Genomic DNA, 23,970 nt, shown 5'->3' with positions numbered 1-23,970 from the left:
CGCGTCTACACCCTCCTGAGCTGGCTCTGGGCACACTGCCCCGCCCTTCGTGAACCTCTTCGACTGGACCCCAGGTCAGACTTGTTACTCAGATCTCTCAGCCCCGAGAAGGATGAAGGAGTGTAGCACGCATCCGATTTCCCACGCACTTCGCGTCACGGCCTCTCGAGGCGCTCAACCTTGCCTCCTTCTACTCCCGGAAGGCGGTCCGCCACAGCCTCTGCCCGAGACCCCGCAGGCGGGAGCAGCCATAGCCCGCCCCTTCCTCTGCGCTTGCTCCGCCCAGTCGGCCTCACCTACTGGTTCCTACTGCGCACGTGGGCGCCGGACCTGTGCTATGCCGCGCGCACCTCGGTGTAGTGCGGTGCGCGCTCTGCTGCGCCGCCGATACCGCGAGGTGCTGCCACTCACCACCTTCGCGCGGCGCCTGGGGCCCGAGGGCGCGCGCCTAGTGCGGAGTGGAGACCCCGCGGTCTTCCGCGCGCTGGTGGCGCAGTGCTTGGTGTGTGTGCCCTGGGGCGCGCGGCCGGCCCCCGGAACGCTTTCCTTCCGCCAGGTGGGCAGCTGCGGGGTGCAAAGCGGGTGGGGCACAGATTTTTTTGTCGTCCAGGTGACTCGGGATTCTGTTCCCCGCCCAGGTGTCCAGCCTGAAGGAGCTGGTGGCCCGTGTGGTGCAGCGGCTTTGTGAGCGCGGCGCACGGAATGTGCTGGCCTTTGGCTTTGGGCTGCTGAACGAGGCGCGCGGTGGGCCGCCTCTGGCCTTCACAACGAATGTGTGCCACTACCGACCCAACACGGTGACAGACTCGCTGCGCGGCAGCGGCGCCTGGGGGCTGCTGCTGCGCCGCCTGGGTGACGATGTACTGGTCCACTTGCTGTCGCGCTGCGCGCTCTACCAGCTGGTGGCGCCCAGCTGCGCCTACCAGGTCTGCGGGCCTCCGCTGCACGAGCTTGGCGCCCGCACATCATCTCTGTGCGGCGCGCAGGGTCCCCGATCGGTCCTTGGGTCCTCACGCCGACCCCGTAGTCGCAGCGCAGACGCCAGTCCGACTCCGCCCAAGAAGGCCAGGCGCGGGCCGGGAAACAACGAGCCGCGCGCCGTGCCTCTCGCGGCCCTGTCCGTCGAGGGCGAGTCGTCCCCATTGGGGGGCAGCAGGAGCATTCCTGGGCCCCGCATGGCTGTCGAGACCAAGCGCTTCCTCTATTCGAGGATAGGCGGCGGCGCGGAGCGACTGCGCGCCTCCTTCGTGCTCAATGCGCTGCCGCCCAACATGACCGGGGCGCGAAAGCTCGTGGAGGCAGTGTTCGTGGGCGCGTCGCCCGTCAAGCTTGGGTCACCCCACCGTTCCCGCGCGCGCCGCCTGGCCCCACGTTACTGGCGGATGCGACCCCTGTTCCGCGAGATGCTGGCCAACCACGCGCGGTGCCAGTACGGCGCGCTACTCCGCGCGCACTGCCCGCTGCGAGTTGTGGCAGACCCCGCCGAGGACACCCGCACGCAGCGCCTGGCTCAGCTGCTGCGTGCGTACTGTAGCACCTGGCAGGTGTATACCTTTCTACGAGCCTGCTTGCACCGCCTGGTGCCCGCCAGCCTCTGGGGCTCCAAGCACAACGAGCGCCGCTTCCTGAGCTGCACGAAGAGATTCCTCTCTCTGGGCAAGCGTGGAAAGCTGTCCCTGCAGGAGCTCACGTGGAAGGTGAAAGTGCAGGACTGCTTGTGGCTGCGCTCAAGCCCAGGTGGGTGCGAGGCAGGGATTGGACAGGCCCAATCTTGGTTGGTTTCAGAGATTCAGGAGATTCATGTTCCTGCTTTTCCATGGGGACAGGAGGTGGAAGGGATGCTAAGGAGTGCTGCTAATGGGAGCTGGGAGAGTAGTGCACACGACCCTGTTGACCTCAAGGTTGGGGGGATGGTGCCTGGGGCAAAAATGGGAATCGCACCCCTCAGAGCGTGAGAGCAAAGGCTCCTAGGTGCAAAGGATGCCTCTGGTCACCATTGTCCAGGAATGCTTCCACCTTCTACAGGGCAGGATAGAGGGCAGAGCAGCACATACAGACTGTTTCCTTGAGCAGAAGGTACCATTCTTTTTCAGGCTAGAGCAGGGACCCTAGGGAGGCTCGAGAGCCTGCTGTGAGCAGGGCCAGCCTCAGCCTGGGGGCCCTCGGCTGTGCAGACTTGGTATCCCGCATGCAGTGGCAGCGAAGATAGACCTGGTCAGTTAGACTCTGCCAGGAGCATTTGCCCGGCTGGCTGCTCTCTGGCAACCGTGCGGTGCAGGTTTAGAAATTCCTGAGCTCAGCCCCAAAATACTGGATCAAAGGTAGCAGTCTGCATTTCCTGTTCTAGTCATATGCTGTCTCTTGCTTGGTGGCCTCCTGTTGATTTAGGCTCAGCTACAGGATGCTTTCCTCACATGTCCCTCCCCTATTCCAGGGAGGTCCCCAGGTCCCTGTGGAGCCTTCTGGTTCTCAGTTGGGGTCAGTTTTATTTCTTTCCCTGGCTGTTACATCCCCCTGATTTCTGTGGGTTTAGTCTTTTTTTTCTGACTTCTGTAGTTGCGTGGCTATGCACGTCCCTCTGAGTGCAGCCTTGGCTGTTCCTGGTACTCACAATGTAGTCATTTCAACACAAGTGGCTTTAGATATTTTCATTTTTACATTTTAAATATACATAATGATGACATTCATCTCCAATCCCTTTGTTGTTGTTGTTTTTGGTGGAACCGGGGATTGAACTCAGGCCCTTCGCTTGTCAAGCAAGCGCTTATTCTACTGAGCTATCTCCCCAGCCCCTCCAATCCCTTTTTCCCACCCTATTTACAAAACCTTTTAAAGGCCAGGCAGATAGCTCAGTGGATTAAAGTGCCAGTTTTGGCAGATGCAGGGACCAGAGTTTGATCCCTGCCTGCCATGCTGGCCCCACCTTCGGTGTGTGCTGAGACAGAGATTGGGACTGGGCGTGGTGGTGCACACCTGTAATCCCAGCACTTGGGAGGCAGAAAGCTGTGTAGTGAAACCCTGTAGACCCTGTACTAAATACAAAACAAAAGCTTTGTTTCCTTTTTTTTTTTTTTTTTTTCTGGTTTTCTCCCCCGCTTTCTCATTTGAACATATTCTTCCCATTTCCTAGTGTCAATTATGTATTTTGGTCCGTATTTATACTTTCACTTTCCTGCAAGAGCTGGTTTACAGTCACACACCATCATGCCCAGTCTCAATCGATGTCGATGTCTCAGCGCACCCTGAGGGTGAGGCCGGCACAGCAGGACCAGGGATTGAACCCCTGGGCTCTGCACCTGCTTGGAGGCACTTTAATCTGCTGAGCTATTTGGCTGGCCTAGTAATTTTGGAAGTATAACCATTTTCATTATACTGGTTCTTCCTACCCGAGAACAAGGGATATTCTTCCATTTTCTGATATCTTCTTTTTCAGAGTACTGTAGATTTCAACATAAAGTTCTTTTACTTCCTTCATTAGACTGCTTCCTGGGTATTTAATATTTTTGGATGCTATTGTGAAAGGTGTTGTTTCCTTAGTTTTTCTCTCAGTGAGTTTGTGTACGGGAATGCTATTGCTTTTGAGTATAGGCTCAGTATCCAGCTACGCTACTAAATTTGGTTATTACATGTAGAAGTCTTTTGTTGGTGTTTTGGGGGTCTTCAAATGATGGTAATTTAACTTCTATTGAGATGACCATATGGCTTTTGTCCTTGGCTTTGTTACTATTACATTCACTGACTTGCAGATGTGGAGCTAACCCTACATTCCTAGGATGAATCCAGTTCAGTCATGGTTTATAATCTTGATGATATGTTATATTCTGTTTGTCCATATCTTATTAAGGATTTTTTTTTTGGGGGGGGTACTGGGAGTCGAACTTGAGACCTTGCTTATTTTTTTTTTTAAATTTTTATTTATTTGAGAGAGAGAGAGAAAGAGAGAGAGACAGAGAGAGAGTGAGTGTGTGTGGTGTGTGTGTGTGTGTGTGTGGCCAGCTCAGCCCACCAGGGGGCGGGGCTGGCTGGCATGTGGTGCTGGGGGGATCGAACCGCGGTCCCTGATGCTTTGCTAAGCTTGTTCTAAGTAGGTGCTTTAGACCACTGAGCCATCTCTCCAGCCCCGAGACCTTGCTTATTGAGAATTTTTGTGTCTTATGTTCATTAGGGAGATTGACCTGTAGTTAAGATTTTTCGACTCAATCCTTCTGTTTTTGGTATTGGGGTAATGCTTGTTCCAGGCATGAGTTTGAAAATACTGCTTCCCATTCAGTTTCAGTAAAGACTCTAAGAAGTAGGGACAGTAGGTCTTCTCTAAATTTCTTGTAGAATTCAGCAGTGAATCCATCAGGACCTGGGCTTTTCTTATTTGGTAGAGTTTTAGTAACATCTTCAACTTCATTGACTGATATTGGTTTATGTAAGATTTTTATATATTCTTCATTCAATGTTGGTAACTCATATGTACCTAGGAATCTGTCCATTTCTTCTGTTTTCTCCATCTTAATAGAAACACAGGTTCTTGAAGTAGGTATTGATGATCTTTTGGATTTCCACCTAATCTTTTTGTGATTTCACCCTTTTCATTCCTAATTGTATGGATTTAAGTCTTACCTTTTTTTTTTTTTTTTTTTAATGAGGTTGGCAAAGAGTTTGCCAATTTTATTTAGTCTTTCGAAGGAACCAACTCTTCAATTTATTGTTTCTTTGTGTTGTTTTCTTCATCTCCATTGCATTAATTTCTGCTATGCTTTTTGTAATTTCCCCCTTGTATGAGCCTTGCACTTGGCCTGCTTTTTTTTTTTTTTTTTAATAAGTTTGAGGTTGAATATTAAACTGTTTGTTTGAGCTTGATCTTTCCTAATATGGGAATTCACCACTATAAACTTCGCATATAGGACTGGTTTCATTGTGTCCCATAAGTTCCTGTATGTTGTAATGGTATTATCATTTAATTGTAGAAACTGTCTTATTTCCTCTTCAATGTCATCTCTGACCAATTGGTTGTTCAAGAAGGTGTTAATTTCCATGTGTTTATGAAATTCTTGTAGTTTTTCTCGCCATTGATTTGCGGTTTCACTTTAGTATGGTCTGACAATATTCATGGGGTAATTTCAATTCCTTTGCATTTACTATGTGGCCTTGTTCTGTGGGCTAGTATGTGGTCTGCTTTGGAGAGGGCGTTGCATGTGCTGCTGAGGAGAACATGTATTTTGATGGTGTGGGGTAGGATGCTTTAGACAGCCACTAAGTGCATTTGTTCAAAAGTTTGATTCAGTTCTGATTATTTCTTTTTTGTGATTTTTTTTGTCTAGTTGATCTGTTTGTGACAGTGGGCTATTGAAGTCCCCCATTACCACTGTATTAGTGCTTTTTTGATTTTTTTTTTTTTTTATGTCTGTTAATATCTGTTTTGTGTAGTTTGGTGCACTAGGTTTTGGTGGTTGTGTATTTCTGATTGTTACCTCTTCCTCTTGGATTGTTCCCTTTATAAAGATGCAATGATCTTTGTCCCTCTTCATCAATCTTGACTTGGAAGTTACTTTGTCTGCAAATAGAGTAGCTAAACCTGCTTGTTGTGGGTTCCTGTTGCGTTGGAGCTCTGTATATCTCACCTGACTGTCAGATTCTTTTACACTGTTGCAGCTGGCTCTTCTTGGAACCATTGTGTTTTTTTGGTTTCTTCCTAAATGCCATTTGCACTGCCTCTTGCTTTCTCACTGACTCCAGTCAGCCTTGTGTTATTCTTCTTGCATCATCTACCAGCTGCTGGATTGACTTCGCCTGGTTCCTACTATTTTTAAGCAATTTTTTTCCCATGAACTAACCTCAGTTCTGTCTTCTATATTTGATCTTCAGTCTTCACATGGGCTCATTGTGCTGTATTTACATTCAGTGGAATTTTTAATAGCCCAGATAACTGTTTCAGTCTGTCTCGTGGATTCCATTTCTTTCCTGTGTTGGGCACTCGTGGCTTCCATCATTTTCTGTGCTCTATTTTTTTTTATCTGTGTCTTCTCTAGAGTCACTGAGAATGTCTTTCACTATGGTCCCCATCTCTGTAATTATATGAGAAATTGTTTCTGATTTGATTTTTTTCTTTTTCTTTTTCTTTTTTTTTTTTTTTTTTCAGAACCGGGGATTGAACTCAGGCCCTTGCGCTTGCCAGAGAAGCGCTTATTCCACTGAGCCATCACCCCAGCCCTTGATTTTTTTCTAGAGCCACATTCTTTATGTGCTTTGTGACTTCCTACCGCTTTAAAGAGCGCAAGTGAGTAGCCTTTGAAGTGTTCCCCCTCACTGTCCCCAGGTTTGCTTTGCTGAGCTGGGGGTCTGAGGTTGCATTTTAAGTGTCTGCTCATATTTTTTTCTTTTCTTTTTTTTCAGTTTAATTTCTAGGTTGATTCTTATACATTGCCGATGGTGAATGATAGGTTCTGGCCCTAGTATAAATTGCTGAATCATTATGGTGGTCATCTAATATGGCTGACGCCCTTAAAACAACAGCCCGTCTTTCCCAAGACCACCTCCCCACTTCTTCCCCAACTACAGTCCAGGATGCAGTTTCTTTCCACCCTTCCCACTGCCTCAGGGAAGACCCCCAGTCAGCTCCGTCAGGTAGATCTAAGCATCCCCTCTAAACTCCATCCCCAGCGAAAGGCCATGGAAGCCTCAGCCTCCCTTTGTTCCAATCCAGAGAATCCCTCATCTTCTCCACATTCTCTCCATGTCCTCAAAGATATTAAAACCGCTTTCCTTTTTTTCCTTCTGTCTGTTTCTCTGCTGTACGGGGCGCCTGAAGAAACCTATCAGTGAGTAGCTTAATTGCTAGTATTTAGAATTATTAAGAAATGACTACTTCTCAGAGATGTCCTCCGGGTACAGTTGGATTTAGGTTTTGAGTCTGTTGGAGGATCCTCTCTCTTCAGTTTATTGGGGATGAGAAGTTGCTGCATTCTTGGTCCACCTCCTTGGTCTTTGGCACTGTCCTATAGTATTTTTTATGACTCTTAGACAGTGAGTCTTGGAATACCCGACAGAACAAACTGAGTCAAACAGTTATGTCCCCTTGGCTAAAGTGGTACAATCAGCAATAACAATAGCATCAAACACAATCTAGAAATGACAAACTGAAGTAACTACTAATTTTTAACCATGTGTACTGTATTTTGGGGCTCATAACGAAGTCTAAAATGAACTAGAAAATTGTATTCAGCAAATAAGCCCTCAATATGGCAATTTTACCCTCAGGGGAGAAAATTTAAAAGGGGTTAGTAGAAACAAATAGAGAAAAAGAAAAAAGAAGAGCTAGGAAGTGAGGCTGGAAGATCATGCAAACTTTAGGAAACTGGAGAAGGCAGGAGGGAAAGAAAGAAGAAATTTTTAAAAAAAGAAATAAAAACAGAACAGATCTAGAAACTGTGTTCACAGTCATATGAAAACAAGAACAAATCAAAGACAAAGTGAACAAACCCAACAAAACAGAAAGAAGAGAAAATAAGGGGAAAAAAGTCCGCTTGAAGGCGTGTCTGTGTGGTCCTTGGTAGATCCCTGGTAGAGTCCAGATCTGAGTTGATTCCTCCCACTGCTCCAGCTGTAGCTTTTTGGCGAGGTTGTGGGTCGTGGATCATCCCAGGAAGCCTGTGCCTTTTGTTTCACCGAAGTTCTGGCTGGGAGGCTGGAACCATGTTTGCTGAGCCTGCTGTAGTCTGTGTCCCTCTTGCAGGCTTAAACTCAGATCCTTGACCTCCTGCCAGCGCCTTCTCAGTTTTGCCTCACCCTAACACTGGAAGCTGCTCCATAGAGCCGACTCAGTGTTTTGAACTGCCTTATCCTGGGGGACAGTAGAACTTAACTAACTCCCCAGCCACTGCAGTTCTTTTCATCCATGCTCTGTTCGACTGCTGTGTTTCTGTGTGGATGCCTCTGGGGTCACCAGTAGTCAACAGGGGCCTGCAGGTTCGAGCCACCCCTCCCACACAGCCTGCTTGCCTCCTTCATTGAGGTCGTCTCTGCTCTCCCTGTGGGCTTCACTTTTCACCCAGATCCTTGCTGAGTCTCGGCAACCCACTTCCCTCCTTGTCTCCCTTGACCTTACTGTGTTCCAGCATCTGCACCCTAGATCCCAGAGAAGCTGTTTCTCTGCTCCTCACCACTCTGCCCTCTTCCCCGAAGCTGTGGCTTTGGGTACTTTCTAATTTTGTGATTTCTTTCATCTGTGCATTGAGAAGTCTTGATTTCCAGACTGTAAAAGCATCTGGATGATTTTTTTATAACGGCTTTAGAGCACAGTGGTGCTGGCAGTCTGTGCAGTGCCACTTATGTGACATTGGTGGAAGACTTTTCAGCCGTCTGATGTGGGGACCGTGTCCCCAGGTTTTGTCTTGAGTTTGAAACCCTGAGCTGGTTGCTGGATTCCCACATCAGCCAGTCAAGCTGCTGAGAAGCAGTCCTGTAACCTGAAGCACTGGGAGCATCCTCAGGTGGGCAGTGGGAGTGTTTGTTGCTTGTGCTCCAGGGTCTTGCAGAACTCGACTCTGGTGGCTGTCACCACCCTCGCACTCTCAGCTGCCTGAGTACTGCTACTGAGCCGGCTCACCGTGTGAATATTAATTATCCCTTAGTTATTATGGACTGATCAGGCCCACAATCTCCCTAAAGGGTGTGCAGCAAACGCTTAAATAAGAGTCAAGTGGAATGATTTTAGGGCTGCAGGAGGATCGAAACCCTCCAACAGATTATGAGGTTCTCTGGGAGCTAAGACCAAGATCTTCTCAGGGTGGCCCATATTTACTCAGTTATCAAAACAGGGGAGGGGAATACTGAATAAAGGTTGGAATCTCTCAGGGACTTCAAACAAGACGTTATGTTAATTTAGGAGAAACTGTTGTCCCCAGGAAGCTCCCCAGCCAGGAGTGAGGTCCCTGCATCCAGTCCGTCTAGTTAGGTGAGGTCGGAGCCAGGTGTGCTTAACCGTGGCCTTTTCTTGTCCTTTGAGGTGCATCACAGCTTCCCCGGCCACTACAGGCCTCAGTCGGGACCAGTGCCTCACAGAGCTTCACTTCCTGTGAGCTCACTGCCCACCTCCAGACACGGGGCCTAGGTCGTGGACCGACTCTCAAGGAAACACGGAAAGCCAACTGGCCCGTGTAAATCCTGCGTCGAGTCGCGTGGTGGTCTCCAGCACTGCCTTTTGCTTGGTATCTTCCTGATGCATCTTTTTCTTCTGATTTTTATGTTCAGCTTCTTCATACTTTCATAGTTCACGATGTCTTACTAATGGCTGACATACAGATGAATTTTGAATTTTATTCCCAATCCAGTTGGATGTCTTCATTTATTGCCAGTTTCATGGTTGGAGATGTGGTTCCTGTCTGATCCGTGTGCTCTCTGTGTGTCCTCTTTCTTCCTATCTTCAGGACTACAGTCTGATTCCCCACTGAGGTGTTAGCATCCTTTTTTTTTTTTTTTTTTTTGCCTCAGATGGTCAAAGGCATCTGAACAGTTCTCTGCTTAACAGTCCCCACTTTCCTCCTAAGCAGTGAACCAGCTTTGGCCCATCTCACTCAGCACTACCTGCTCGCAAGCCCTTCCTTGCTGACCTGGCTCTACCCAGGCGTCTTTGCTGGGTTCAGTATCATCCTTACTGGTCATTGTCCACCTAGGTGTTCATCTCTCTGCTCCCATCCATTGCTGCCTCTGGCTCCTTCTCTTCTAGGTCTCAAGTTTCTTTTGTGTTTGCTGTTGGTGGTGAACTTGGCTTTATTGGCTGCATCTCCTACTGGGTCCAGAGGTGCCTGTGGAGCTCTTGTTACAAGCCACAGCATAGGACTCAGAGGTCCATGGAGAAGGACAGTTGCCTGGGCTTGTGGCAATCAATCTGCATCATCTCTTACCAGTGTGACAGCACATGTGCCTGGCCAGGGCTACCCAGGATGGGAGCCCAGGAGTTTCTGGGTCTTACTGCACAGTGGTGATGAGCTTGGTGTCCTGCCACCCAGCCACGTCACTGGCACCACGGTCACTGAGGGAGTACATCATGCCCTCTCCACGTTGCTCACAAATCAGCATGAGATCCAAGTCAGCACCATTCAGTGGGACTAAAACCTGGGCCCTGTGTATGGCGTTAATATTTCTAGCAGCTAAGCTTAAGAAGCAGAAAGGGTGAACAAGTTCAGTGATGTTGTATGCATCTTACCAGAGCCTGTCGTAGCTGGACTGTGATTGCCCTGAGATTATCTTCAGGGTCTGGTGCTGGGGCATGGTGTGCCATGGCCTGACCACAGCGCTGGGCAGTGGGACTGGGGTAAGGTACAGTCTGGTGGATAAGGTGCCGTGTGCCTCTCGTTCCAGGGGGTGGCTATGTTCCAGCCTCTGAGCACCGCTTGCGGGAGCGGGTCCTTGCCACATTTCTGTTCTGGCTGATGGACACGTACATCGTTGAGCTACTGAAGTCATTCTTCTACGTCACGGAGACCACATTCCAGAAAAACAGGCTCCTCTTCTACCGCCGGAGCCTGTGGTCCGAGCTACAGAGCATTGGAGTCAGGTGTGGTGGGGTTGTCGCGTCACCATCCCGTGGGGTTCTTGGTGTCTGGAGATGAGAAGTTGGCTCTGGGGGTGGTGCTGCCTGCTAGCCCCCACCCCCAATCCCATGGGTACCGGTGGGGACCCCTGCAGTGGCTTTGGCACGGATGGCCTGTAGTCAAGTTTGGGCTGGACACACCCTCAGACTCCTGAAATGCAGGGCTTTATGCTGAGCGGCAGCAGGCGTGGCGAGCCTACGCCTGTCTCCAGCTGTGGATGGTGCTGCTCTGACTCAGAGTGGACTCCGTGCTGGCTTCGCCCTCCATTCTTGGGGGTCCCTGGTAGCCTGATCAAGGCTTCCTGAGCCCCGTTGTCTGCTCTTTGGTCTCGGGGCTTTTCATGCTGTGTCCTGAGCCAGGACATCAGTGGGAGGAGCCACAGTGCCCAACCTCAGAGACACCATGGCCAGTGGGCATCCCATGACAGGCGCAGGAGATGGGTGGACCGGACGTTGGGGGCCCTGGAGCCTACCTGTGAGGCCCCCATACTGACCTCCACCCCTGGCAGGAGCCCACCCGGGGCTAGCCTGTGCTCACTGCTGGCCCTGGACTTCACGTCACGTGTGCCTCTCGTGTGCCCTGCTGCCCTCTGTCCCAGGAAGCACATGGAGAGGGTGCAGCTACGCGAGCTGACAGCCCCGGAGCTCAGGCTGGCGCCACCCATGTCCAGGCTCCGCTTTGTGCCCAAGCTCAGCGGGCTCCGACCCATCGTGAGTGCAGGTGTGGCAGGTGCCAGAGCCCCCCGTGGTGGCAGAAAGGTGACTGCATGGTGTTCCCCAGCCCTTACTGGGTGCTGGAGAATATGAGGGCGCCCCAGGGGCTTGGGTTGGGGGCAGTGGAAAAGATGGGGCTGGTTCATCAGATTCAGAGGGTTTCATGGGGGAGCTGGTAGGCAGGGGGGGGGCTGCTCCTGCCATGTCCCAGGCCTCATGGGACTGTATAGCGTCTTGGCACGGGGTGCCCTGTGTGACCCCCCATAAGCCAGCCATGCAGCCCCAGGCTGGGGCCTCATAGTGCATCAGGCCTTGTTTGAACCCTACCCACAAGCTGGCCCTGTACCCCCAGGCCCAGCAGTTCAACTCACACCTTAGGACCCTGTTCAGTGTGCTGAACTACGAGCGAAGCCGACGGCCTGAGCTCCTGGGCACCTCGGTGCTGGGCCTGGATGACATCTACAGGGCCTGGCGGGCCTTCGTGCTGCACATACGGTCCCAGGACCCTGCGCCCCGGCTGTACTTCGTCAAGGTAGGTGCTGGCACTCCCCCCACATCCTGTGAGTTCCCAGGCCATCCAGGCACCAGGGCCCTGTGGAGCAGCCAGTGCAAGTGGCCCTAGGGTTCCTCTGTCACTGGACATGGTGGTCTTCAATTCTCTCCCAAGCAGAGAGAACAAAATACCCCAATTCCTTCTGGGGACACTCAGTTCCAAGGATAGAGATTTGGATTTTACGTGAGGCCCTGCACCTGTACTCCAGCTTCTTGGGGTCCACCTGCTCAGGCAGGATCTCCTGGTCACATAACCACTTCAGAGGGAGAGAGAGCACTTGGCCACCAGGCTCAGGAAGGACACAGGGTGGGGGTGCCCTCCCCCACTTGGTCCATATGGCTGTGGCTCTGGCTCCTGCAGAGCCTGTAAAAGCACGAGTGTGGCTGGGTGGAGCCAGGTTCCTGTGGGTGTCCCGTGGTTCCTGTCCCTGACACTCCCTGTGGGACTTACTAATGGTCTGAATGGTGGGCCCTGCCCTCCTAGCGCAAAGGCAGTGCTCACATTCTTCTGCACTCTGCAGGCAGACGTGTCTGGGGCATACGACGCCCTCCCACAGGACAAAATCGCAGAGGTGGTTGCCAACGTCCTCAGGCCCTGGGAGAACACGTACTGTGTCCGCCACTATTCTGTGGTGCAGAGAGCCTCCAGGGGACGCACGCGCAGGTCGTTCAGGAGACAGGTAAGACAGACATAGCCTGCTGGCCACATTCGTGACATGTACATGCACAGTGCAGGCGTCATGTACACACTCATGACGTGTGTCCACTGCACAGGATGACTGTGGCCTATGTGGCAGTGTGCAGGTGTGTGGCACCTGACTCCCTCCATGGGGATCATAGTGAGGTGCTCTGTCCCTCTCCCAGCACACTGGTGGCCCAGTGTGGCACCGCACGTGTCCAGGTCCTCTCTTCTAGCCCTAGGGCCCTCTGAGTGAGCGTTCCAGGCTCAGACCTGGTGGCATACACAGCCCAGGATGCTCTGCTTTTCCCTGAGACAAAATGGGCCGGGGTCTTAGACCTGCATGTGCACATCTTTGGCCAAGTGGTAAGCCAAGAGAGGGTGTCGATTCCCTGGGTTCCCTCCTGCTCCCGCCACCTTGGTGAGTCCCAGGCTGAGTGCTGCCCGTGGTCTGTCCTCCCTGTCACTGCGGATATCAGTAGCTTCCAGGCTGGGCCTTCCTTTGTGGCCCTGTGGGGACGTCCTGCTGCATCAACTGAGCACAGCCCCGCTGGTGGTGGCTAGCCCAGGAGTGGAGCCACTGCTCACTCTGGTTGTGGTGGTTGCGCAGGTTCCCCTCCCATGTGTGTTGTACACACACCTGTGTGTTCTGCACACATGTCAGTTCACACAACAGAGCCTCATCTGCAGCCAGGCCACAGGACACCAGGAGCTGCTGTGTGTCATGCTGACCACCAGATTCCTGACCAGATGGCGTGCTGGAGCCTTCGGGTCATGGCCACTCCAGGAGCCTCCTGTGCTCTTGCGTGGATTCTGTGCGTGTGACAGTGCTGCCTGCTCTTGGTGGTTTGTGCATGCTCGTTATACCTGTGCACCCAGGCTCTCATCAGCCTCTCCTCAGTCTGTCCTGCGCAGTCTTTTGGTGAGCACAGCTCACACATATGACTCTTGTGTCCGCTCATGGCTAAGGTGTCTCTTTTCTGCATGTGGCCCAGCATGACAGAGTTCTCAGCCTTTTCTTCTAGCGTGGTTATTTCGGCCTCAGCTGCAGGTCTACAAGTCATTGGAGCAGTCTTTATGAGCAGCATGAGTCAGGCGGGTGTCCTGGCTTCACGGGTGCCTGGTGAGATGGGGGGGTGGTCTCCACTGGGCTCCAGTTCCACTTGGGTGGCCTCACTCCTAAGTGTGGCTGGCACCTCCCTGTACTCTGGGCTCCACTGCTGTTCCCTGAAATAGTAGATGTGCTTCTCTTAGGGGTCCCAGGGACCCCATGGTTAGCCCGGACACTGGCAGTCCACTTCCTTGCCCAGCACTGTGGCCAGGGCTCCCAGCACAGGGTCTTCTCAGAGGATGACCTTTGAGGTAGCTTCGCTCCCATTTTCTGCTCACTTGGGTTTTGCTCTCTGTTCTCTGCCATCTTCGGGTCACAGTGTTCTCTGTGCCTTCTTCGGTCACAGTGTTTCTTTTCCCTGCTTCCTGAGGTGTAGCCCTGATGTGGGTGTTACAGCTTCCTTTTCTGAAAATGCTGAGTGACCCTGAGACGCAAGTCCTTATGTGGCTCAGGTAATGGGGTTGTGGTTGCAGTCACTGGAGGGGGCAGCTGGCCGAGCAAAGCTGACTTCGCCCTGTAGTGCACCCACCCTTGTTTGTAGCAGGAGTTTCTCAAGGGATCCCCTCTCTGTCCCTGTCAGGTGACACACTGGTGACATGCCAATAGCCTTGGGATCCATACTCGCACCCCCCCCCACACACACACCTTCCCTATTCTCCCTGCAGGTCTCCACCCTTGCTGACCTCCAGCCGTACATGAGCCAGTTTGTGGAGCATCTGCAGGAAGCATATGGACTGAGGGATGCCGTGGTTATCGAGCAGGTCCCGTCGCTGCCCCACAAGGGTCCACCCCTGAGGCCCCTTTTACCACGGGGCCGACTGCAGGATTGGGAGCGTGATCCAGGCCATTCCAGCTGCTCAGAACCTACTTTCCCCCTCTTTGTACCTCTCCTCCGGTCACGTTCCTGGTGACTTGATAGTAATGTCTCCCACGATCTTGCCCTCGCGGCTATGGGAATGCTTCTCCTCCCTTGGGAGATCAAGCTGGATATGTCAGTGACTCCTTCCAGAACCTGCACTCCTGCTCATTCCAGCAGGGAACAGTCGTGCCCACTAAGTGATGCTGAGACCCCTGGACAGTTTCCTGTCACCCTCAGGGACCCAGAATCAAGGCCACAGGGCTCAGTGTCCAGAGGCCATGACCCTGCCCAGCCAGCACCCAGGACCTGGACACTGTCCCCGCCCCAGAAGGGCCATCTGTGCCAGCCGTGGCCACTGGCCCTCACACCCCACCCTCTTCCTCCACTTTGCTTGTCCAGAGCTGCTCTCTGAATGAGACTGGCAACAGCCTGTTTGACTGCTTCCTGCGCTTCCTTCGAGGCAGTGTCCTGAGGATCGGGGGCAGGTGCGTTGGCCTGAGCCCCATCGGGGCCCCAGGGCTCCTGTCCTCCCGGTCTCCATCCACATCCTGGCGCAATGCGTGTGCGCATGTGTGCACACATGTTCACTGTGTCTGTGTGCATGTGTGCGTCTGCTGGGTGTAGCTGGTGCCTCTCCAGGCCTGCCCACCTCCAGCCCTCATCCCTAGGTGCTACGTCCAGGGCCGGGGGATCCCCCAGGGCTCCATCTTGTCCACGCTGCTCTGCAGCCTCTGCTACGGGGACATGGACAATGTGCTGTTCTCCAGGGTGCAGCAGGACGGGTAAGGGCTCCCCACTCCAGGGTGCCAGGTTATTGTAGTTGCTTTGTCTTGAGGTGCCAGCCAGCCATCGCCCCTCCCCCAGGTGCTGCCAGGGTGGTGGTGTGTGGCTAGGCATGGGCCCACGGCTGGGCAGTCAGGCTTACAGGATGTGGGATATGGGAAGAAGCCATCCAGTGGGTCCCTCTGTGCCCACAAGTATCCCTTGGGGATGGGGCTGATGGCTCAAGGGTGAATCTCCCAGCACCCTTTGCCTCGACTGTTGGCAAGACCTGGGCTGCATCCCAGGTGCAAGCTTGTCCCTGACCCTGTGGCACGCCCCCGCCTGTCAGGTGGTGCTGGTGCAGCTGGGCTCCTGTGGTCCTGGTGAGAGCAGCTGACCTCAGTGGGAGCCCTGTACTCTGCCCAGACGCAGGCAGGCGGCGGGAAGGGAGCCGGTGTACGCGCAGCAGCCGTTCCCAGTTCTGGGTGTTGTGGGTGTCCTTTACAGCTCAGCTCTGACGTAGCACTGGTCGTCAGCAGAGGTTCAGCTTCCAGATTAGAATAAACTTAGGTGAAAGGAAAAAATTTAACTCTTACAGTGCTGCTGCATTGTGTGGCCATCCTCTGGGATGAAGACCCAAAGCAGGGTCCCATGGGACACTGGATGCTGGAGTCATTGTATGGTCACCCCGTGTGGAGTATATGCTTCCCTGGACAGGGCTGAGGACTATGGAGTCATGTGGGTTAAAGCCTCAGGAGGCTTGGAAGAGAGCAGGCATCCAGCTCTGCCCCAGCCCAGCTCAGTCATGGGGTGGGGAGGTGAGCTTGAAAGAGCAGCTTGGCATCAGATTCGACTGTGGCCTATTCAGAGTCCCACAGCTGGGGTACCCTGGGCACTAAATAATTAATTATTATTATTATTAATTAATTCTTTCCCTATCAGGGCATTGATGAAGGAACTTAAGGTGTTTGTCTAGCCTCTTTCCAGAATAGCCTTTTTTTCTTCCATGTGTGAGTTCTGAGGTTGGAGGGCTTTGGGGTATGTGTGTATGTGTTTTTGAGAGATAGGGTCTTGCAGTGGAGCTCAGGCTGGCCTTGAGCTCACTTTGTAGTCCAGGCTGGTCTCAAACTCGCAATGATCCTTCTGTCTCAGCCTCCTGAGTGCTGGCATTACATGTATCACCATGCCCAGCTTTGAGGTTTGAGTTTTTGATGTTGGATCCCTGACAGTCTGTGTTAGGCATATGACATGACCTCCCCCCCAACACACACACACACACACACTCTCTCTCTCTCTCTCTCTCTCTCTCTCTCTCTCTTCTTGTTGCAGGCTGCTCTTGCGCTTGGTTGATGACTTCCTGTTGGTGACCCCTCACCTGGACCAAGCAAAAGCCTTCCTTGGGTAAGGACCCCACTCCTGTGCCCCAAGTTTATGACTCCCATTTATAGCCATGACTAGCGCCACTCATGAGCTGTGTGGTGGGGCTGAGCTGCTTCAAGGCTGGCAGGGTCTCTGCTGCAAGGCCTGAGTTGTCCATGGGCCCAAGGGGGGGCACAGCCCCCACACCCTCCCGTGAACTACTCGATGGCTGGAGGTCCTGCCCAGAGCTCATCCTGAGAAGGGCTGTCTGCAGGGACCGTTTCATCCCTTCGGACCTGTCTGTTTCCTGGGTGTGGCCACTCCTGGAGGGAGGCAAGAGGTTTGCTTCACACTGATAGGGAAGTGGCTGGGGCCTCCTGTAGCCCAGCAATGTAGGACTTACTGACTAGTGGTGATCTGGGGGCTGGGGAGATGGCTCAGTAGAATAAGTGCTTCCCTGAATAGTGGTGATCTGATATTGGGGTCCTCAGGGGTCCCTGCTTCATGATGTGGTCCACTGGGATTTCTGGACAGGCCCATGGTGCAGGGACCAAACCAGGGTAACTCTAGGCCCAAGGTTGGCCTTAAAGTTGATCAGGCTGAGTGACCCTGCCTGACAGAGATTAAGCCTCACCCTGCACCCTGCAGCTCTGTGGCTCTGACCTTTTCAGGGTGCCTTTACCAGGGAGGAGAAACTTGGAAGTGCTCAAAGTGAGCCTCCACACCACTGCCCAAGAGGAGTGTCCGGCGGCATGGGCATCTCCAGCCAAAACCCACTGGCCGCACCGGGCTCTGCTGTCCTCCATGCCCTCAAGCCCAGGGATTACATGAGTGGTGCTTGCTCGGATGGGTGACACAATGGAGTCAGGTCCTTGGTGGCCCCTGCCGTGTCCATAGGGCTCCAGGGCCCCAGGACTGTGACTGCGAGGACAGAGGACACTGTAGAGAGTTGGGGACAGCTTTGGCCTGGGGGTCTTGGTCCAGGATGTCAGGTCCCCAGGAGGAGGGGCAGCTGGGAGGGTCACACAAGGGAGATAGAGCGTGACTCAGTGCAGTGGTGGCAGTGACTGTATGGGGCAGAGTCCATGGGGTGGGCACTATGCCTACCAGGAGGGAAGGCCCAGGGGATCTCATAGAGAAAGCCTGTACTGAGGTAGGAAGTCCCTTTCTTAGAGCCAACCAAGGCAGACGCTGGCCACACAGAGCCCGTAGTGGTGCACAGGTGGGAGAATGTGGGTCATGGGGATGGGCCTGTGGCCCTGGTAGGAGTGAGCAGGTCACTGGGGACAGAGTGCTGCCATGTGGACACCTGAGACCCATCAGAGGTCTCCTGGTTCCTGCTTGGCTGAGCCCTGGGCCCCTTTCTCACTGGCTCCCGGCTGAGTTCTGACCTCTTACCAGAGTCCACAGTGGGGCTTGTCCGCCTCTGCCGGAGCCCTGCCTGTCTCAGATCTCTGCACCTAGGCCATTCTGGGGACCTGAATAGCGGCACTGAGAGCCTCAAGGTCCCAAGTGTGGTCTCCACCTGCAGCTCACCCCCCCACCACCACCACTAGGGCGCTTGTCCAGGGCATCCCTGAGTACGGCTGTGTGCTGAACCTGCAGAAGACCCTGGTGAACTTCCCTGTGGAGGATGGCAGCCTGGGCGGCCCGGCCCCACTGCAGCTGCCTGTGCACTGCCTGTTCCCCTGGTGTGGCCTGCTGCTGGACACACAGACCCTGGAGGTGCGCTGCGACTACACCAGGTATGCACCCTGGCCGCACAGCAGCCGACCACGCACATAGGGTATCCACAGCCGCAGGGCGACCCTTCCCATCCAGGGGACTTACATGCATCCTCCGTTCCTGGAAGGGGCGTTGCACAGACTTTGGGGTGCACCATGTACCTGTAGAGATGCAGCCAGACCCTGAGCCCAGGTCCTAGCGCTCATCAGATGTAGAAGTCAGGCTGTTGCTTTTGAAAGTATGAGTGAAAAAAAGTTATGATAGGAGACAACCTTGCTCTGCCTCCTTGGTGACTCCAGCTGTCAGCTTTATCATCCAGGGCTGGACTCGCTGTCCCCACGGTGCTCCCAGGAAGTGGCCACCTGCACGGAAGGAAGGCAGGTGTGGCACTCAGGAGCCCAAGATGAACTCTGTGTAGCAGCCCACAGTGCAGGTGCAGCTCGGCCTCCTGTGAGCCTCCTTGAGGCTGGAGCCCAGGCACGGCGCTCCCTTGGGACATCTGGTGGGCTCTCGGGTGAGATGGCCAGCAGTGTCTGAAGAAGAAAGAGCCACAGGCATTTTACTCTACCCTAGATCACAGCTTGGGTGGCACAGTTTGAGGGGACTGACCAGCAGGGTGAGAGAACTGAAGAGAAGTCACAGCCACCCTTTGAGGTTCACAGGGCTTTCAGGACACCTGTGAGCTGAGGACACCACGGTCTGGGATGGGCCCATCCTTTGTAGAAAGTGTCCCTGCTCAGTCATCTGTTGTGGCTCACGACCCCTGCCATGTTCTGAGTGTCATGTTAGTGGTTGGTGTGTGGCAGTGCGTAGAGGGGAGGATAAGGAAGGCCTGTACATGTCCAGAGGCCACCAGGCCTTTCCCAACCATGCCCATGCCATGGCTGGCATGGACTATTGGCGCAGAAGCTGAGGAGGACCAGCTGGCTGGCTTGCTGCACGCTGGCCTGCCATCCACGGGAGGGGTTGATCTTTTTTCTAAAGAAAGCTGACTGGAGAGAAGTCACACCCTTCACATGCTACATACATAAACCAGAACAAATCTTGGTGCGAAAGGATTTGAACACAAACAAAAGGAGAAAGAACGCAGTGGACCTGCAGGAGACAGAGGCTTGTGTTCCGCACCATGGTGTCAGAAGGGGAGCAGGGGCTTCTGAGCAGGATGGGGCTTGCTCTGCTCTCCTTCCTCTCCTGGATGTCAGGTGTCCGTGCCATCTCAGTCTGGGGCTGGCAGCCCTTGAGAGTAGCTGTCGTACTGCTCCTTGCTCCTGGTCATGCAGCCTGTGTGGGGTGCATCCCCATCACCTCTGGATCCCTATTTCATACTGCCCATGGCCACCCACGTAGGTCCTGGGCAGCAGGTCAGGCCAGTGGGGAAGGCGCTACTGGGGCAGCAGCCAGCTGCACACTGCAGGAAAGAACACCACGTGTGTGCACACCATGGTCCACTGCCCCCACACTCATCCGTGCTCCATCACCAGAGCTGGCTGCAGTGAGCCCATGGGGTGGTGTCTCTTGAAGGCCACCAGTGTCTCCACACCAGCAAGAGGGTCCTAGAGAGGTTGACCGGAGCGGCAGAAGTTCTGACCGTTCCAGTGGCAGAGCTGCTAGACACCAACCTAGTGAGACCTGTCTGCAGGCATCCACCACAGGCTCTTGGTCGATCCGTGTTTCTGTCATCAACATCACATTTCCAAGAGGATTTAGTGATTTGAAGAGTGCGCAGGCCGAGCATGAAGGTGCAGCTCAGAGTGGGCTGGACACACCAGGTGTGCAGTGTGAGGACAGAGGAACTTGAGGTGTGGGAAGCTGCCCTTGCTTTCTGGGTGCTGTGTGACCCTCACCTCATGGCTGTGGCACAAGGACAAGCAAGACCCCAGTGAGCTTTAAGCAGACATCTTAGCGATGGCCTGCAGGCATTGTCCAGGAAAGTGTGACATGTGTGCCCAGGGATGTGGGGCCAGTGGCCTTGTGATTTCTTGGAAGATTAGTATTTTGGCTGAGTCACATGGATTTTGATAGCCTCGTTTGTCATGGTGACTGAATGTGTACAGTGGGGCCCAGGGTTGAGGTGAAGCTGACACTGCCACTAGCTACCCTGCCTTGTGGCCCGGGGTCCAGGTCTTGCCTTGCCAGAAACAAGTGGAGCATGTCACCTGCACCAGGAAAGCCCTGTGTGTGTCCAGACACAGCTGGCCTCACAGAGGAGGGGGTCGGGGGGTCGTAGCAGTGGCATCCGTTCTGTTGTGCTGCAGTTACGCCCGGACTTCCATCAGGGCCAGCCTCACCTTTGACCGCAGCATCCAAGCAGGGTGGCGCATGCGCCGTAAGCTGCTGGCGGTCCTGAGACTGAAGTGCCACGGTCTCTTCCTGGACCTGCAGGTGAGTGGCCAGCAGCCTCAGTCTGCACCGCGAGGCCTCCAGCTTGTGGGCTGGATGTCCTGTGTGCACGTGTGCAAGGCGTGCATGCAGTGCATGTGTGCGTGCACATGAGTGCTTGTGTTTGCCTGTGATTACTGCTCACCCAGCTGTCCCCGCCACCCTCCAGCCCTGTGTCCTTCCTCGCGGGTACAGAGGCTACAGCCCATGAGCCTTCTGCGGTGACTGCTTCTCACTCCCCTTTGTGTCAGTGCCCCTGGTGAAGCCTGACTGGGCTTCACACGAGAGAGGTGGCTTCTGCTCACCGGACCTCTGCATGAGGAAGGAGCAGGAGGTCGCCCGGGGCCCTGCTGACGCTCTCTCCCTGTGGCCAGGTGAACAGCCTGCAAACAGTCCTCATCAACATCTACAAGATCTTCCTGCTCCAGGCCTACAGGTAGGGCTTGAGTGTGGCCACCAGGGGGCACTAGAGGCCTGGCAATACCTTGGCCATTGTTGTCCTGAGGCTCGGGCTTGATGGGCTAGACCTGCCACGTCCTTCGTCCCCAGTGTCCTGTGACACTCTGGCCTGTGAGGGGGTTGGGGTCCAGAGAGCAGAAGATGAGGCACTGCAGTGGTGTCGCTGACCTGTACCCCACACACTGGCTGCCTGGGCCCACAGCTCCAGGGACACTTTGTTGGGCAGGTCCTGAGGGTGGGCTGCATGGGCAGTGTGTAGGTCACGCTTCACCTTGTGTGTCACCTGGACACTTCCCCTCGCCCACCAGATTCTGCTGAGGGGCCAGCAGCAACCTCTGTGGCTGTCACGGGAAGGAGTGCTCTGTGGAGTCCACTGCGGGGCCAGGGTCTGCCTGGAGTGGGGCACATGGGCACCCAGGATGCAGCTAGACAGGGGGCAGCTGCTGTCCGGCGTTCCACACCCAGCCCCTTCCCACAGGGACCTTCTGGTCCCCAGTGCTGAGTGCAGGGGAAGTAAGCACCGTAGAACACAGGCATGAGCTCCGTGTTGAACATCGGGCTGGGCGTGTTTGGTGTGATGTAAGACCACTGTCAGCTCCTCAGTAAGGAACTGAGAGAGAAACTGGGCAGCATTGTGCGTGTCTTAACGTGAGCTCCTGCCCTCTCGCCCTGGCTCTGCCTTGATGGATGTCCCATCATCCTCAGGGGTCTGTGGGCTGAGGCCGACGCTGCTGTTGAGGTACCTGGCGGAGCCTTGTCAAGCGATAGTGTGCATATATGAGAATGTGACGTACGTGTGCTTAAGCCCATATGTATACACATACAAGCTGCACGTAATACATCCACGCAGTTAGTTGTATGTATACACAGCCACACGTGCAGTTCATCTGTACACGTAGCTGTTCACAAAGCCACGTGCGTGCAGGAGGCCTTCCCCGTGCCACCTTCATCACTCGGGGCCGCGCTGTGCGCGCGGCGTGAGCGTGTTCCTCTCTGCTCTCCCAGGTTCCACGCCTGTGTGCTGCAGCTGCCGTTGCACCAGCCGGTTAGCAGGAACCCTTTCTTCTTCCTTGGCATCATCTCTGACTCTGCATCCTGCTGTTATTCCGTCCTGAAAGCCAAGAACCCAGGTGTGCGCGGGCCAGGCTGGCCGCAGGGCACCGTCACCAAGACGCCTGCAGAGCCCAGGCTGTGGGAGCCACAGGCCAGGGCCATCGAGCGCAGGCTTTAGAGCGTGGGCCGCGGGTGCTCGTGGATCCTTACCCTTTGTGTGCTCTCCAGGGATGTCTCTAGGGGCCAAGGATGCTGCTGGCCCATTCCCCTCTGAAGCTGCCCGATGGCTCTGCTACCAGGCCTTCCTGCTCAAGCTGGGTCGTCACTGTGCCTCCTACAAGTGTCTCCTGGGCCCGCTCAGGACAGGTGGGCACACATGGGGGAGCACTCTCCTCAGGCCCTGCCCTGTCTTTGATCACCGAGTGCCAGTGTGACCCCCTTGGTGATTTTCTGCCCTGGTTGCACCCAACACCTGGGCAAGTCGTCCTCAGCCCAGAGTCAGTCCCCCTCCCCAGCCCCCCTGTCGCATAGCCACCACTGGGTCCCTCATCTGAGGCATGTAGGTAGGAGCCTGTCCCCCTAGGCCACTCGAGGCCTGTCTAAAGACAGTTATCTCTCCCAGAGGAGCCTGAATCTTTTCACTCTTGCAGCCCAGGCACAGCTGCGTGGAAAGCTCCCCAGGGTGACAATGGCTGCTCTGGAGGCTGCAACTGACCCGTCCCTGACCATGGACTTCAAGACCATCCTGGACTAAGCCAGCCCTCCACCAGCTTCACCTGGACCCATCTCAGGAGGGGCCAACCTGCCCAGGGCCCTGTTGAATTGCTGAGACCCCTGTGGTTTGAGAAGAGGTTTTAGTGCCTCCTGTGGTGAGGCTGTCCCTCCATGTCTTGGGGCCTGGGACCTCCTTCAGTGCTGGCCACTGGGAGGCAGTTGGGCTCCTACTGTGGGCCCTAGGGCCGAGCACCCACGCTGGTCAGCATCTGCAGGAGCACCACTGCACAGGGATTGGACAGCAGCACTGCCCTAGTGCCATGCTGTCAGGCAATGACACCTTCCTGCACTCCAGGCTGTTCCTGAGCCCTCAGCCAGGGCAGTGGCAGTGAACCTAGGGCACAGTGCTGCAGGGGGCCGTTGGTGAAAGCTCTAAGGCCTCCCTGTCCCTGGCTGTACTCTCCAGGGTAGAGCTTGGAGAGTTGCCCTGGGACTGGCAGTGTGCCTGCTGCCCCTTGTCTGGCCCTGACTTCCATCCATGCTTTGCTCTTGGGCCAAGCAGCTGGGTTGTGGGATCCCAGCTCTGCATCCTTTTGCACCTGCTTCTGTTTTCCCCGTGCAGAGTGCTGCGGGCTCATTTGGCTCAGAGCGTGGAGCACTTGGCTAGGCACAGCACTGCTGTGGGTGCAGAGCTTGGGTATGGGCACTAGGCTGGCACACGGGCGGACGGGACAGGCAGCAGCCCTTTGAGCTGGTCCTCAATGGCAGGGGTTTGGTGACAGGTGCTGGCATGGCCCTGGCGTAGGCAAGGTGGGATGTTCACGTGGGGGCCAGTGTAGGAGGGATATAGGGAAATGGGAGCTGGACCTGCTGGCCTCTGGGAAGGTCTGGGTTTGGGGGGCTATCTCTGGAGGGTTCTAGTGAGGACTGGAAAGAGAACAGACAGCTCCTTTGGCCTGCTGTGACACAGCTGCACCTGACCAGGCAGTAAGTAGTACACGACCAGCCCTGGAAGCCTGGTT

The 23,970-nt window shown here is 54.6% G+C and overlaps 1 protein-coding gene across 2 annotated transcripts; it reads left to right on the top strand.

The window, feature by feature from the left end:
- Positions 1-337: 337 nt before the first annotated feature.
- Tert (telomerase reverse transcriptase) lies at positions 338-23,757 on the top strand. 2 transcript variants are annotated; one of them, XM_004625267.2, is made up of 16 exons: positions 338-556; positions 639-1,737; positions 10,351-10,546; positions 11,182-11,341; positions 11,649-11,828; positions 12,370-12,528; positions 14,304-14,399; positions 14,897-14,982; positions 15,166-15,279; positions 16,589-16,660; positions 18,175-18,363; positions 20,599-20,725; positions 21,097-21,158; positions 22,187-22,311; positions 22,463-22,600; positions 22,885-23,757. In XM_004625267.2, the coding sequence occupies exons 1-16, from the start codon at positions 338-340 to the stop codon at positions 22,986-22,988; spliced, it is 3,126 nt and encodes a 1,041-aa protein (XP_004625324.1). In that variant the 3' UTR covers positions 22,989-23,757. The 2 variants fall into 2 exon arrangements, with proteins under 2 accessions (XP_004625324.1, XP_023559905.1); XM_023704137.1 differs by lacking the exons at positions 21,097-21,158; positions 22,187-22,311; positions 22,463-22,600; positions 22,885-23,757 and adding an exon at positions 20,974-21,040.
- Positions 23,758-23,970: the final 213 nt, after the last annotated feature.

The sequence above is a fragment of the Octodon degus genome, unplaced genomic scaffold (assembly GCF_000260255.1).
Source record: "Octodon degus isolate 3935 unplaced genomic scaffold, OctDeg1.0 scaffold00008, whole genome shotgun sequence".
Lineage (NCBI taxonomy): Eukaryota > Metazoa > Chordata > Mammalia > Rodentia > Octodontidae > Octodon > Octodon degus.
The sequence above is the reverse complement of the archived record's forward strand: the minus strand, read 5'-3'. Positions and strand labels throughout refer to the sequence as shown.

Excerpts from the sequence above, each read along its gene's own strand:
- Tert (XM_004625267.2), top strand. The coding sequence starts at position 338 with ATGCCGCGCGCACCTCGGTGTAGTGCGGTGCGCGCTCTGCTGCGCCGC. Across the intron at positions 18,364-20,598 it reads GTGCGCTGCGACTACACCAG|TTACGCCCGGACTTCCATCA; the intron begins GTATGCACCCTG and ends GTTGTGCTGCAG. Across the intron at positions 20,726-21,096 it reads GTCTCTTCCTGGACCTGCAG|GTGAACAGCCTGCAAACAGT; the intron begins GTGAGTGGCCAG and ends CCCTGTGGCCAG.